Here is a 13,114-nt window from a genome sequence, read left to right as displayed (position 1 = left end):
TAGCTGACTCGGCATTTGAAAACTTGCTGAAAATGTTGAAGAATATGTTTCCAAAGAATAACGAGTTGCCCGCCAGTACGTACGAAGCAAAGAAGGTTGTCTGCCCTCTAGGTTTAGAGGTTCTGAAGATACATGCATGCATCAACGACTGCATCCTCTACCGCGGTGAATACGAAATTTGAATGAATGCCCGGTATGCACTGCATTGCGTTATAAGATCAGGGGCGATGACCCTGGTGACGATGTTGAGGGCCGAAACCCAGAAGAGGGTTCCCGCCAAGGTGATGTGGTATGCTCCTATAATACCACGGTTGAAACGTCTGTTTAGGAACAAAGAGCATGCCAAGTTGTTGCGATGGCACAAAGAGGACCGTAAGTCGGACGGGGAGTTGAGACACCCCGCAGATGGAACGCAATGGAGAAAGATCGACATAGAGTTCAAAGATTTTGCAGCTGACGCAAGGAACATAAGATTTGGTCTAAGTACGGATGGCATGAATCCTTTTGGCGAGCAGAGCTCCAGCCATAGCACCTGGCCCGTGACTCTATGCATCTACAACCTTCCTCCTTGGTTGTGCATGAAGCGGAAGTTCATTATGATGCCAGTGCTCATCCAAGGTCCGAAGCAACCCGGCAACGACATCGATGTGTACCTAAGGCCATTAGTTGATGAGCTTTTACAGCTGTGGGGCAGACCTGGTGTCCGTGTGTGGGATGAGCACAAAGAAGAGGAATTTGACCTACGAGCGTTGCTTTTCGTAACCATCAACGATTGGCCTGCTCTTAGTAACCTTTCGGGACCTGTCAAATAAGGGATACAATGCATGCACGCACTCGCTTACATGAGACTCGAAAGTGTACATTTGCCAAATTGTAAGAAGAACGTGTACCTTGGGCATCGTCGATTTCTTCCGAAAGGTCATCCAGTAAGAAAGAAAGGCAAGCATTACAACGGCAAGGCAGATCACCGGCCGAAGCCTCGCGGAACACACTCGGTGCTAAGGTATTTGATATGGTCAAGGATTTGAAAGTCATCTTTGGAAAGGGTCCCGGCGGACAATCAGTTCCGAAGGGAGCTGACGGGCACGTAGCCATGTGGAAGAAGAAATCTATATTCCGGGAGCTAGAATATTGGAAAGTCCTAGAAGTCCGCTCCGCAATCGACGTGATGCACGTTACGAAGAATATTTGCGTAAACATCCTAAGCTTCTTGGGCGTGTATGGGAAGTCAAATGATACAAAGGAAGCACGGCAGGACCAACAAAGTTTGAAAGACCCCGATGACCGGCATCCGGAACGGTTTCAAGGTCGTGCCAGCCTACGCTCCGACCAAAGAAGAGAAGGTCATCTTTTTTGAATGCCCGAGCAAGTATGAAGGTCCCGTCAGGATTCTCGTCCAATATAAAGGGAATAATAAACATGGCGGAGAAAAAGTTCCAAAACCTGAAGTCTCACGACCGCCACGTGATTATGACGCAATTGCTTCCGATTGCTTTGAGGGGCTCCTGCCGGAAAATGTTCGAGTAGCCATTGTGAAGCTATGTGCATTCCTCAATGCAATCTCTCGAAGGTAATCAATCCAGAAGTTCTACCACGGTTACGTAACGATGTGATCCAATGTCTTGTCGGTTTCGAGTTGGTGTTCCCGCCATCCTTCTTCAATATTATGACGCACCTCCTGGTTCACCTAGTCGATGAGATTTCCATTCTCGGTCCCGTATTTCTACACAATATGTTCCCCTTCGAGAGGTTCATGGGAATATTAAAGAAATATGTTCGTAACCGTGCTAGGCCAGAAGGAAGCATCGCCAAGGGCTATGGAAATGAGGAGGTAATTGAGTTTTGTGTTGACTTTGTTCCCGACCTTAAGCCGATTGGTCTTCCTCGATCGCGGCACGAGGGGAGACTAAGTGGAAAAGGCACGATCGGAAGGAAATCAACGATATGTATGGACGGCCATTCTCTCGACCGAAGCACACCACACGGCTTCCGACCAATTCCAGCTTGGTGGCTCCGTACTTTGAGAAACACAAAAATATTTTACGCTCGGACAACCCCGGGAAGCCCGAATCCTGGATTAGGAAGGCCCACATGGAGACTTTCGGCGGTTGGTTGAGAAAACATTTAATGAGTGACGAACATGTTGTAGATCAGCCGTACATGTTGGCCAAGACACCATCTTCGACTATAACGACTTTCCAAGGGTACGAGATAAATGGGAATACATTTTACACGATCGCCCAAGATAAAAAGAGCACCAACCAAAACAGTGGTGTCCGCTTTGATGCAGCAACCGAGAATGGGCAAAAGGTCACATATTATGGTTACATAGAGGAGATATGGGAACTTGACTATGGACCCTCCTTTAGGGTCCCTTTGTTCCGTGCAAATGGTTCAAGCTAACAGGAGGTGGGGTAAAGGTGGACCAAGCAATACGGAATGACAATGGTGGATTTCAACAACCTTGGTTACCTTGACGAACCATTCGTCCTAGCGAAAGATGTCGCTCAGGTTTTCTATGTGAAGGACATGAGTAGCAAACCGAGGAAACGGAAAGATAAGAAAACGATCGGTACATCATGCGATGATCCAAAGCGCCACATTGTTCTTTCAGGGAAAAGAAACATCGTGGGAGTGGAGGACAAGACAGACATGTCAGAAGATTATAATATGTTTGTTGAAATTCCTCCCTTCAAAGTGAACACCGACCCAAGCATTAAGTTAAATGATGAGGATGCTCCATGGATACGGCACAATCGTAAGCAAGCAGGGACACAAGGAAAGAAATGATGTGTAATAATTTATTGTACCAAACTTTGTTGAATGGATCATGTGAATTATATTACCCGTGATGTGTTTGGTGTCCATTTTCGAATGATTCAATTGACTCGAGATAGCACCGATGATACATGAAATTTGGAGTGACTAAGTCATACTCCCGCATACATTAATTTTGGAGTGATTTAGTCATACTCCTCGCCTAGGCGTGTAATATGCATACTCGTAGTCTTCATAGTCGCCGTCGTTGTACCGGTAGTCGTCGCCTTCTAAGTTGCCGCCGTCGTCGTCGCCGCTATCGTCGCCGTCGTCGGGCGGCGCTCGTGGCTCGAACCGAGGGTAGCGCAGGTGGGGGATATCGCCGGCCGTGATGTAGTCCATGACGCTCCGCGAGTCCGGCCGTACCACCATAGCCGACGGCCGGCCTCGTGGAAGTTTCCGTGAGGCGGACCGTCCTCCTCATACTCGGCGAGCGCCCTCTCATGCCGATTGATGAAGAAGGCGTCCCAAGTATGCTGGTTATCGGGATGCCGGCGGGATTCATCCGCTGCTCCGGCGTGAGGTCGAGGTAGTAGTGGTTCGTGATGGCCGCCCGGCGCGCAGTACCCCGAGGGACGGGAGGGACCGGGCACGCCGCCGGCGCTTAGGCTCCAGCCCGGCGGGGACGCGGTAGCCCGGTGGGCAAGGGTAGTTCGAGGCGCAAAGCTCCTCCACCTGCCGGTAGGTTAGAGTGGGTGCGGTGGAAGCCATGAGAGAGTGATGAGAGATTGTAGAGATGTGATAATGTCGGCCAAGCCGGGCTACATATATGTAGTGACAAATGGTGGGAAAAATGGGAGCGGGAAGACAGGAGGCGGGAAGAAAGTGGCGGGAAGAAAGAGGCGGGAAGAAAGAGGCGGGAAGAAAGAGGCGGGAAGAAAGTGCCGGGAAGAAAGTGGCGGGAAGAAAGAGGCGGCAAGACAGGAGGCGGGAAGAAAGTGGCGGGAAGAAAGAGGCGGGAAGAAAGAGGCGGGAAGAAAGTGGCGGGAAGACGAGGCAGGAAGAGGGGTCGGCGGAAAGACAGAGGCGGGAAGAGGGGGCCAACGAGAAGATAGAGGCGGCCGGGAAGAACTGGTGGGAAAAACTGGTGGGAAGAGGGAGGCGGAAAGATTTCTATTTTTAAGATTTTTAATTGAATTAGTTTTATTTTTATGAATTTATTGATGTATTATTTGTATTTTTAAAATTTTGAACTGAATTAGTTTTATTTTTCTGAATTTATTGATGTATTATTTGTATTTTCAACATTTTGAATTGAATTAGTTTCATTTTTCTGAATTTTTTGATATATTATTTGTATTTTTAAGATTTTGAAATGAATTAGTTTTATTTTTCTAACTTTTTTGATATATTATATGTACTTTTAAGATTTTGAATTTAATAAGTTTTATTTTTCTGACTTTTTTGATATATTATTTGTATTTTTAAGATTTTGAAATGAATTAGTTTTATTTTTCTGAATTTTTTGATATATTATTTGTATTTTTAAGATTTTGAAATGAATTAGTTTTATTTTTCTAAATTTTTTGATATAATATTTGTATTTTTAAGATTTTAAATTGAATTAGTTTTATTTTCTGATTTTTTGATATATTATTTGTATTTTAAAAAATTTGAAATGTATTAGTTTAATTTTTGAAATGAATCTGAAAAAGCACCTTTAGTCGCGGTTGGTCTCCCCAACCGCGACTAAAGGTCGTTTCCGCGGGAACCGCAAAAACGGGCGAAAAAAGCCTTTAGTCGCGGTTGGGGACACCAGCCGCGACTAAAGGGTGACCTTTAGTCGCGGCTGGTGTCCCCAACCGCGACTAAAGGCCTGCGAGTATAAATACTCGCGCGCTGTCCGCCCACTTCATCTTCTTCAGTTCTTCGAATTCGCCGTCCTCATCTCGCGCGCGCCGAAGGACTGCCGCCGTCGCCCTCGACGCCGCCGTACGTCGCCCTCGACGCCACCGCCGGAGGAGCCACGCCGCCGTCGGAGGAGATCGAGCCACACCGCGCGCCGTTCGTCTCGCCCCCCTTCCCTTCTCGCCGCCCCTCCACCGCGCGCCTGCCTCTCCCGGCCACCGCGTTCGCCGGCCGCCTCGCCCTCCCTGGCCACCGCGCCGCCGCGCCCTCCCTGGCCGCTCACCGCCGCACCCTCTCCCTGGCCACCGTTCGCCGCCGCGCCCTCCCTGCAGGCCATAGATGGCCGCGGCGGCGCCGGCGCACGCGCGCCCGGCCGCCCGCATATGCGTCACAGAGAGGGGAGAGGAGAGGGGATTTTTTTAGTTTTTTTAACTAAAATTGTAACGGAAATTTGTAATTTAAAGTGTAACTAAACATTGTAATTTAAATTGTAACTAAACTTTGTAATTAAAAGTGTAACTATAAACTTTGTAATTTAAATTCTAACTAAAAATTTGTAACTTAAGAGAAATCGCGACTAAATCGCCGTCGCCCTCGCGCCGTCGTCGTCGTCGCCCCGTCGCCCTCGCCGTGTCGTTGTCGCGCGCCCCGGCCGCCCGGACGTTGTACATCGTCTCGTGTCCTTGCACGCCCCGCCGCGTCCGCCCCGCCGCCGCGCGCCATCGATCGCCCGCCGACCCCGCGTGTATTAAAATTTGACTTAAAAAAAACTCAATTTGACTTAAAAAAACTCAAATTTGACTTAACCACCGCGCGCGTATATGGAGGGGGCAACGATCCCCTCGTCGCCGCCACTGCCCTTTCGCCACCGCCACCGTCACCGACACCACGTCTTTAATCGCCGCCACTGCCCTTTCGCCACCGCCACCGTCACGCGAACACTGCGTCCCCCCTCTCGCCTCCCTCGTCGCCCTCTCTCTTTATATGTAGAAGAGATATGATAATGCTGGCATATACACAATTAATTTGTTTTGACTACATGTTTTCAGGACTGACATATGGCGGACGATAGAGTTGACCCGATTATGGACAACTATGATCCGGACGCTGAAGAACAAATCTTCGGCATCATAAAAGGCGATGTTCTATATGTGCCGACCGGACAAGAAGAAGATGATATCGATTCTTATCTCGAACTTTGAGGGTGAAGATGAAGGGCATGGTCAGCAAGATGGTGCCGAAGGAACGTCGATAAACGACGATAATCTTCGGTTGAAAGTAGCAACCACCTCCGGCGCCGAGGTATATATATATACATTGAGCCTCCGGTGATACAAACTCACCGATTTGAATAAATATGTGTGTACTAACGCGCGCGCCTCTCTTTCTTATTTTAGCCCTCGGCCGGATCGTCGAAACAATCGAGTACGTCGTCGTCAAAGCGTGGCGCAACCAAGACGATGAAAGCAGGAGAAACATGCACCATCGATGTTGTCGACGAAGCAACCGGCAGGCCGCGGAGCCCAAGCAAGAACGCCACCAAGTTTGTCGGCCAATGCGGAGCCGTTGTTAGAGACAACGTCTCGATCACCCTCCGGAGTGGAATGAGCCAAAGAAGGCACGTGTTGGTTTCACTTTTGTCGATAAGAGAACAAAAAAAGATTGCTTCAACAAGCTTATGGAACATTTCGTTCTACCTCCGGAATACCGCAAATACGATGAGAAGGGTAACAAGATTGCGGAAAACAAGAAGAGGCACAAGCTAGTCAAATAGTTCGCTCTTTCTAGGATGGCCAACGCATTCCGGAAATACAAGCAAAATCTAGCCCATGACTTTGTCAACCAGGGCAAGACTCCGGATTTCAAAGGACAATATGAGAAACTGCAACATGATTGGCCAGAATTTGTGAAGCAAAAGAAATCGGAGCAGTTCCTTGAACTATCGAAAAAAATAAGGAAAATGCGGCCAAGAAGGAGTACAATCATAAAATGGGGCCAGGAGGGTATCGCTTTTGGCAGCCTAGGTGGGAGAAGATGGAGAACGAGCCGAGGGCGCGAGGAATCCGTCCAGTGTACGGAGGGATGGGACCCAAGGGCCAAAAGCTGGTGGTACGGGCATGGGGGATCGCTGAACCCGGAGACAGGGGAGTGTGTTTACCATGGCAAAATAATTACACCCACCCAAAAGCTTATTGAGGCAATGAGGGATGCTCAAGAGGGGAGGATCAAGTTCAACAGAGAGAACGACGCCCTGACAAAAGCCCTCGGGAATCCTGAACACGGAGGACGTGTACGAGGCATGGGGCACATTCCGTGGAAAATAGGGTTCCCCGTAACGATGACCCGTACGGTTACGTAAGCCGTAAGAGAAAGATGGATCGGGAAAAAGATGTTGTGGCGCGGTTGGCATCGGAAATGGATGTCATGAAGAAAACCGTGAGTGTACTAGTAGCCGAAAGAGATGCAGCTCGGGCGCAGCATGAAGATCATCCATTGGATCTCGGAAGCGGCCGAAGCGGAGAAGCAGCGTGGCTTCCACGGAGGCCCCATCGGCTGGTGCACCGACGATCGAAATTACTGCACCGGAGCCTCCGGTGGTCGAAATTACTGCACCGGAGCCTCCTCGCTACCCCGTGGACGATATAAAGGAGATGAAAGCATGTCATCTCGTATTATCCTATCGGGAACATGTCCATGAAGGTAGCCATCGGCAGTGCTTTACCACCTGGAGCACTCCACCACAACAACCCCATTCAAGATGGCTATGCTCGTGTCACGGTGGAGGACATAGTCCAAGGGTTTGAGGACCTGGACATTGACATTGCTACACCCGAAGGGGCGACAAGACTTGGAGATGTCAAGCGCCAGTTCATTCTATGGCAGAAGAAGTTTATAAAGTTTCCAGGCGAGGCGCCAACAAGTCCACCCCCCTACGGTGGTGGTGGTGGCGGCGGTGGCGGTGGTGGTGGTGGTGCTTCACCTACACCTCCTTCACGAGGGCCGACGCCGCCCCCCATTCACCTCCGGCGGGTAAGCAGCCGCCGCCCCTAGTCCGCCCCGGGCGGGTAGCGCACGCCGCCCCCAATCCACCTCCGGCGAAGAAGCGAAGCAGCAGTCCTGGATTATTAACCCGGACCCTTACGTACCTAAGAAAACAAAGGTACCGGAGGTATCACTGAAGCCTCTCCCCACGAGGCCTTGGGAAAGTAGTGCCGAGGAAGTCGAGGCGGGCGTGGCTGCTGATTTAGAGAAATGGAAGGCGAGCTGCAAGAAGAAAATAGAGGGCGAGCCCAAGCCGAGTATATTCCGATGAGCAAAAGAAGTGGGCTAAGTCATTTTTGAACACACCGTCCCAAGCCGCAAAGAATCTGCCTGACGACTATGCACGTGAACTTCGTAGGCAAGCACTCGCGTTCAAGAGGAACGAAGATTTGGCGGAGAAGAAAGCCTTGGAGGAGGCCGAGAAAAAATTAGAAAGGGGGAAAGAAGTTGCCCAGCTCGGGGAACAAAGTAAACAATCGATCGCCCCGCTCATAGTGCAAGCCGCCGGTCCGGATGCCCCCGATATCATAGCAGCTGCGGCAGACATGGATTGACCGTAACGAGTGCCGGAGAACAAGCGGCCGACTTAGGTATCACTCTTCGTGCACTCGTTAGGCCTTGATGAGGCGCCAATGAAGGACGTAGTTTTTACATATGTGAAGAATGGCCCTCTCGTCGAGCCTCGCGCAGGAAGAGGATCTACCTCGACAAATGAAAGGTCTCGCTAAATTGGTACAAGAGTTACATAAAACTTAAAAACGCCAAAGACTATATTTATGCGGAAGTTAGAGTTGAGCATCACTTCAAACATTACTATATAACAATTCATCGGAGTGAATTGTTCCAGCTGTTCAATCTGCGCGACCTCGACAAATCTATCATCGCTTGCTACGTTCGTAAGTGATTTATTAATTTCTACCCCATCTCGTTCATTGCCTGCACTATATATTGTCCTAACTATCTTGTTGTCTACGCTATTATGCAGTAATGAAGAAGCTGGAAATGCAAATAAGGAACATCAATGATGTTGGGTTCATTGACCCACACATCGTTAATTCATATGTGTTAGAACACCACCCCGCCGACGTGGAGGAAGACCTGTTTCGGTTTATTAGAAAACAGCAACTCAAAAGTGATATTCTATTTCCTTACCATTTTGGGTGAGTGTTTCTGTCTTGAGCACATTCTCTTTTGTTTACTCTCCATGCATGGTATGTGGCTAATCGATGAGTTATATATGCATGATCTGTGCATGTATCGTGTCCGTAGGTTCCACTCGGATTCTGATGGTAATTCAAATTCACACCTCCACAGTTCTCGTCCACGACTCTCTCGAATATGGATGCGGCGCTTTGGGCCGACATGAGAAAAATGATGCAAAAGTAAGTGTTTTCATTCATTTGCGCTCTATATCGATCGGCCTATTTCGTTCATCATTTCCTAATATCAAGTAACTAATTAATAACTCTCTTGTTCATTTAATTTTCTTTGCCTCGTAGGGTTTGGAGACGGTTCGTAGATGAAAAGGTCGGTGAATTCAAAAAAGAGCTACATTTTAAAAGGGCAGTGCGGACGACTGGGGATATTCAGCCACCGGGGACCAATCTATGTGGATACTATGTTTGTGAGAGGATCCGGAGATACACCAATGAGCGGGACCAGTCGGATGAGCTCAACATCAAGAGGAATAACCTCCGGATGACGCTTAGTCCAGAAGCTCGCTTCCGACCACTTCAGGAGGAACTAGCTGGATGGTTCGCGAGGGAAGTCATCGATCCTACAGGAAAACACTACGTAGAGGACGTAGAACTATACATGCATTAAATTATGTATGGAAACTTGTTCAAACTTGTATATGGTCATCCGATGATATTGAATATATATTGTATATTCCTCTTGAATTCTTTTTGGTTCTAATTTCAAATTTGTTTGAAATTGTACATTCATATGCATGCATGTATGTAGTACCGTAGAATATGTGAAACTCCTTCAAAATTACAATAAAGCACAAAAGAAATAAAACAATACAAATTAAACGAGAAAACAGGTTTAGGGGGGCAGGTTTAGGGGGGGGCCTAAAACCCTAAACCTGCGGCGGCCTTTAGTCGCGGTCGGCCGGAAGAACCGCCACTAAAGGGCCTCCGCCCCGACGGTCGCCCGGCGCCCACGTGGACGGGCCTTTAGTCGCGGTTCGTAGGCGACCGCGACTAAAGGGGGGGGGGGCTTTAGTCGCGCTACTTTGGTCGCGGTTGCGCAACCGCGACTAATGGCAGTTGCGAACCGCGACTGATGGCCCTTTTTCCACCAGTGTGGATAGGTCAATGCGTTTGACAACTAATAATGTGTTTCCTTTAATTAGGGTGTGTCTGAGTGAAGTGACCGCCATCCGATAAATTTGCGCTATGAAAACTATTTTTCACGCTTGTAACCCATTTTCAACTGAAAAATTTCAGTTACAACCGACATGAAACTCACCACTAACATGAATTATGATACAAGTCCAAAGGATGGGGACTTGACTGGTCTCTATCTTAATTCTTAGTTGACTGAGAATTAGCAAATACATTCAAATATATGGTTAAAAAAATCTGTATTTTACTGTGGAGAAAATGATATTTTGGCAAGTTCTTGACCTAAAGATGTTTTGCCGACCAAGTTCCTAACCTGGTCTTTAAAGCTTTAACCCTGTTTATTTTACGTTAACCCCTGCTTACGTGGCCACCGTGCATTTATCCACCCACACGTTCCATTCTGCGCCACATTTTCTGCTACGACACCTTTGTTTAAAAACATAAAACACCGAGACTTTTTCCGCGAGGTTGTTGAACCCTTGGCTGCCCCTATAAAATCCACCCTCCGTCACTCCCTAGACGCTCAGATCATAGGACGTTTTGTTCTGAACCATACAAGACAATCATCGCCTAGCATTTCATTCCACCATTCCAAATCCGTCTATCCTGGTTGGGTTGGGTCGAATCTATTGACGCCATGCAGCAGGTGCTTACTCACAGTCTATCAAATCGGGGCTTTCTTTTCTGATTTCAATTGCGGTCCATGGTTTTAGCTGATTTTGTTCTGTTGTATGACGTTTCCAGACGAGTGTGCTAAAGCTGGATCTGCACGACGCCAGGCAGAAGCAGAAGGCCATGGAGGCCATCGCCAGTCTCCACGGTATACTGGCCATCACCCTTTCTTCTTCTCCCCTTCCCGTTTGTCCCTTGCTCTGCTTCATCGCAATCAGTCTATAGTGTAGTGCGCCCACTGATCCGGCCATATCTGAATTTCTTCAGGTATCGATCGTGGACATGGAGAAGCAGGAGATGACGGTGGTGGGCACCGTCGACCCGATCCACGTCGTGGAGAGGCTGCGCAAGAAGCGCTTCACCACGCACGTCGTCTCCATTGGCCCAGTCAAGGACGAGAGCAAGGACAGCGGTAATGAGAAGGGCGGCGACAAGAAGGGTGGCGCCGGCGACAATAGTGAGGCGAACAAGGCCCCGGTGTACACGCCGTGGTACGGGCCGCCGCACCACCCGCAGCCGTACTGCGTCATCTGCGGATCGACACGTCCATGCCCCTGTCCATTTTGTACATAGGTTGGCTGCCCTGCCTCCCGCTCTCGATCGACGGCGTGCCTTAGGGCATCTTCAACGGGGCGACCCATCCCGCGTCCGCGCGTCCGAATGGGTGGAGTCGGACAAAATCCCGGCCCAATGCGGGGACGCACCGCATAAGCGGACGGCCGCGGAGTCCGAAACGACGCAAACCCGGTCCAAATCTGGGCCGGGTTTGCGTGGCCGCGGATGGCACGCGGTGTCCTCGCGTGTCCGCCTCGTCCGCGTGGCTGGCCCACCTGTCGGTGCCCCAGTCCTATTAAATGTGGACTGGGGAAGGGGACTGTCCCTATCCAGTCCCCACTCTCCACTCCGGCCGCACGCGCGAGCTCGAAGCTTTCGCGCCGTCATGGCCCCGAAGCGCGAGTTCCAGCCGTCCGCCAACGACCACGAGGCCGGCAGCAGCCGGCCAGTCGCGCCGGCGCCGTTCGCCATGGGCCCGCCGGCGACGCCCAGACGCGAGCGGATCTACGTCACCGTAGCGGTGGCGCAGATGTTCTGGGACGCCGGCGTCCCAATGCCGTGTGGGGACGTGCACCTCCCCACGGCCGGCACCTCGAGCCCAGATCGGGTTCCGGTGCCGCCCATCCCGGTCTCCGGCCGCGCCCGCGTCGCGGAGATCCGGAGGCGCCGCGCGCAGCTGCCGGCGGACCTCCAGCAGGACCCCGCTTACGGCGACGCAAGTCCCAACTGGGACTTGTGGTTCGAGGTGGAGCACGATGCGCGCCGGCACACGTGCTTCACCTCCACGACGGCGCGGCCTCGCGCGCAGCCACACACACCTGCAAGGCGGGCTGGCCGCCGCCCCGGCGGCCTCTACATCGGCGAGCAGCCCCAGGCCCCGCACCAGCCCCAGGCCCAGGCGGAGGAGGACGACCCGGAGCTGCAGGCGGCGCTCGCGGCGTCCCGCGAGCGCGAGCGATCTCGACGAGCTGGCCAAATGGCCGCACCTCGCCGAGACGCCGCGCGCCTCCGCGCCGGAGGAGGTGGCCGAGAAGGCCCAGGAGGACGCCCGGGCGGAGGCGTGGGCCTTCCTCGAGCCGGCGCGCCGTCGGGAGGAGGCAACGCGTCGGGCGGCGCTCCGGGAGGAGGAGGAGCGCCGGGCCGCGCGCCCGGCGGAGGAGGAGCGCCCGGCCACGCTCCGGCTACGTGCGGAGCCGCAGCCCGGCCGAAGGAGCAGCTCCGGCAGGAGTCCGCGCGGAGGGCACGGCTGCGCAGGCCGGCGAGCCCGCCGAACCCGCACTCCGCCCGGGAAAGGGCGCAGCGGGTCGCCTGGCCGGAGTCCCCGGTGCCCTCCGGCGTTTCGAGCCGGAACAGCGCGTCGCCGCCGGGGGGCGTCGTCGTCATCGACGCCGACGACGACGAGTACTACTGGGGGTAGTACTGCCGGCGGCCACCGTGTGCTCGCAAACCCTGTCTAGGGTTTTCTTTTTTTTTTAGTTTAAAGCCCATATATGGCTTTCTTTTGTGTAAAAATTGCCCAAAATAGGGCTAAGTTTAACTAACCAGTAGTTTAAATTTATTTTTTGTTGTTTTTATTTTTCATTTTCATTTATGTTTTTTTATTACATATGTGGTGCGTCCGCGCGTTGGGCGCACCGTGCGACCCAAACGGACATGCGGACGCGGGCCGCTGTCCGGGTGTCCGCTTGGCCACCCAATAGGCCCAAAACGGACGGCCCAGCGCGTCCGTTTGGGTCAGCCGGTTGGAGATGCCCTTACATGTCCATCTAACGTAAGGATTGCACCGGCCGGCAGCCGTGCATCTAAATAAAAGCATTTCGATATTAAGT

General features: G+C 51.4%; 1 protein-coding gene across 1 annotated transcript; it reads left to right on the top strand.

Moving 5' to 3' along the window:
* The first annotated feature begins 10,595 nt into the window (after positions 1-10,595).
* LOC124671175 (heavy metal-associated isoprenylated plant protein 39-like) lies at positions 10,596-11,303 on the top strand. Its single transcript, XM_047207588.1, has 3 exons — positions 10,596-10,704; positions 10,803-10,886; positions 10,998-11,303. The coding sequence occupies exons 1-3, from the start codon at positions 10,696-10,698 to the stop codon at positions 11,301-11,303; spliced, it is 399 nt and encodes a 132-aa protein (XP_047063544.1). The 5' UTR covers positions 10,596-10,695.
* Positions 11,304-13,114: the final 1,811 nt, after the last annotated feature.

The sequence above is a fragment of the Lolium rigidum genome, chromosome 7 (genome assembly GCF_022539505.1).
Source record: "Lolium rigidum isolate FL_2022 chromosome 7, APGP_CSIRO_Lrig_0.1, whole genome shotgun sequence".
Lineage (NCBI taxonomy): Eukaryota > Viridiplantae > Streptophyta > Magnoliopsida > Poales > Poaceae > Lolium > Lolium rigidum.
This window is presented reverse-complemented; position numbering and strand designations above follow the sequence as displayed.